The 1,772-nt window shown below is 49.3% G+C and overlaps 1 protein-coding gene across 1 annotated transcript in view; it reads right to left on the bottom strand.

Annotated features, from left to right (window-relative positions):
- Window positions 1-1,260, bottom strand: part of LOC117941307 (cell division cycle protein 27 homolog) — a 2,505-nt gene extending 1,245 nt beyond the window's left edge. Inside the window, exon 1 of the mRNA XM_034866375.1 lies at window positions 1,017-1,260. Within this exon, the coding sequence (XP_034722266.1) occupies window positions 1,017-1,043 (27 nt within the window). The 5' untranslated portion in view covers window positions 1,044-1,260. The remainder of the gene's footprint in view (window positions 1-1,016) is intronic.
- Window positions 1,261-1,772: the final 512 nt, after the last annotated feature.

Genomic DNA, 1,772 nt, shown 5'->3' with positions numbered 1-1,772 from the left:
TGAGACAGGTATCATCCTGCTCTGTGAGACAGGTATCATCAGTGAGACAGGTATCATCCTGCTCTGTGATTGGACAGAACAGATTCTGTTGATCTTCTCTAATAAAAACAAACTGCTGCATGAACTCAGAGCTAGTAAATTTCTGTTGATGATGTCACAAATGTAGCGATGACGTCAAGTTTGTCCAGCACATATTCGTACTGACGTCACTGCAGTACGTTTTAACTGTTTATTCTGACATGGCAGCTAACAGCTGATGGCTAACACTCTTCATGTTACCGGCAGCTAGCTAGCATGTTAGCAGAGAAAGGCTTACACCAGAGAGACTACGGATGCTCTGCAGTCAGACACTTTCATTTTAATTAATTTAGATTTAATTCTCTTCTAACCCGTTTATGTTAACGTTTAACCTTTAAAAAGGTGAACTTCTGCTTACTGAAGCCTCTCAGCTAGCGTTAGCTCCACTGTTAGCATCGCAACATTAGCTATGCTAATAATACAGAACTCCATTTGAGATCTGGCTGATTATTATAATACCTTTAACCACCCAACCCGGCCCGTACACACGGTTGGTTCGCGTATAATATCAACTTTAATACCAGTTGGCTGTTAGCTAACACTGCGACCCACAGGCCGGGATAATGTTTTTAACGTCACCGAAACCCAGGATGGGGATTCCGTCTGTGCCGATGCGACGAGAAACATCAAGAAAATCCCCAAATATAAACAAGGACTCCATTTAGTTTAATTTGTACCGAATCCACCAAAAACCTAAAACCTGAACCGACCTCAGGTATCTGAACTAGCAAGGTGTGCTACAGTGTTGAACCAACGGGCCCGGCAGACCAAACCTCAGTGTAATTATCGGGGTTTTACGAAGCCGTCCCGGATAGCTTGCGGCGGGCTGCGGGGCCTTGTGGCGGAGAGAGGCTCTCACACCGCGGACCGGACCGGCCGCCGAGGCCGCTGGAACGGCTCCATAGACACATGACAACGACGTGAAGATGTGTTAGTACCTGGACAGGTTCCTGCAGCACCGTCATTCCGCTACCACACTCCGTATATCTCTTCTTGTCGTCTGTTTCCCTCTTTTCTGTCGGTTCTTTCTTTACTTCAGTCTCCAGGAGGAGCTGCGGCCGAAGATTTGAACACACCGACCGTTAGTAGCCGAGCACAGCCGATGAATACCGAGCGGCGTGGAGGCCGGGGGCGGAGATAACAAACGTTAGCAGCCGAGCAGAGCCGATGAATACCGAGCAGCGTGGAGGCCGGGGGCGGAGATAACCGACCCGATAGCAGCCGAGTACAGCCGGTGAATACCGAACAGCGTGGAGGCCGGGGGCGGAGATAACCGACCCGATAGCAGCCGAGTACAGCCGGTGAATACCGAACAGCGTGGAGGCCGGGGGCAAACTGGTAGAAGACTGTTTCAGCAACAAATTAAAACTGAGACACAGAGACGCCCCTGAATGCTACACAGCTTTATTTTACAGGCATGCATGACATCACTTGCTGTTGTCATTGGAAAACATTTCATCATCAGCAAAGAACCACTGAAGCTAATGCTAACACTAGTTAGCGGAGTCAGATTATATGGAGGCTAGGCTATGGAGCACACAGGATGTGACATCATATACCGTGGCGGGACTATATGTTGGGGGCGGGGCTACAGGGTGCAGTTAGCTTCTGGAGAGAGCCGACACTTTGCCACCGTCAGGTATGTCTCCACCTGCAACGCACACACTCACACACACACACACACACACACACAC

This window comes from Etheostoma cragini, unplaced genomic scaffold, assembly GCF_013103735.1.
Source record: "Etheostoma cragini isolate CJK2018 unplaced genomic scaffold, CSU_Ecrag_1.0 ScbMSFa_528, whole genome shotgun sequence".
In the NCBI taxonomy this organism is placed as follows: Eukaryota; Metazoa; Chordata; class Actinopteri; order Perciformes; family Percidae; genus Etheostoma; species Etheostoma cragini.
The sequence above is the reverse complement of the archived record's forward strand: the minus strand, read 5'-3'. Positions and strand labels throughout refer to the sequence as shown.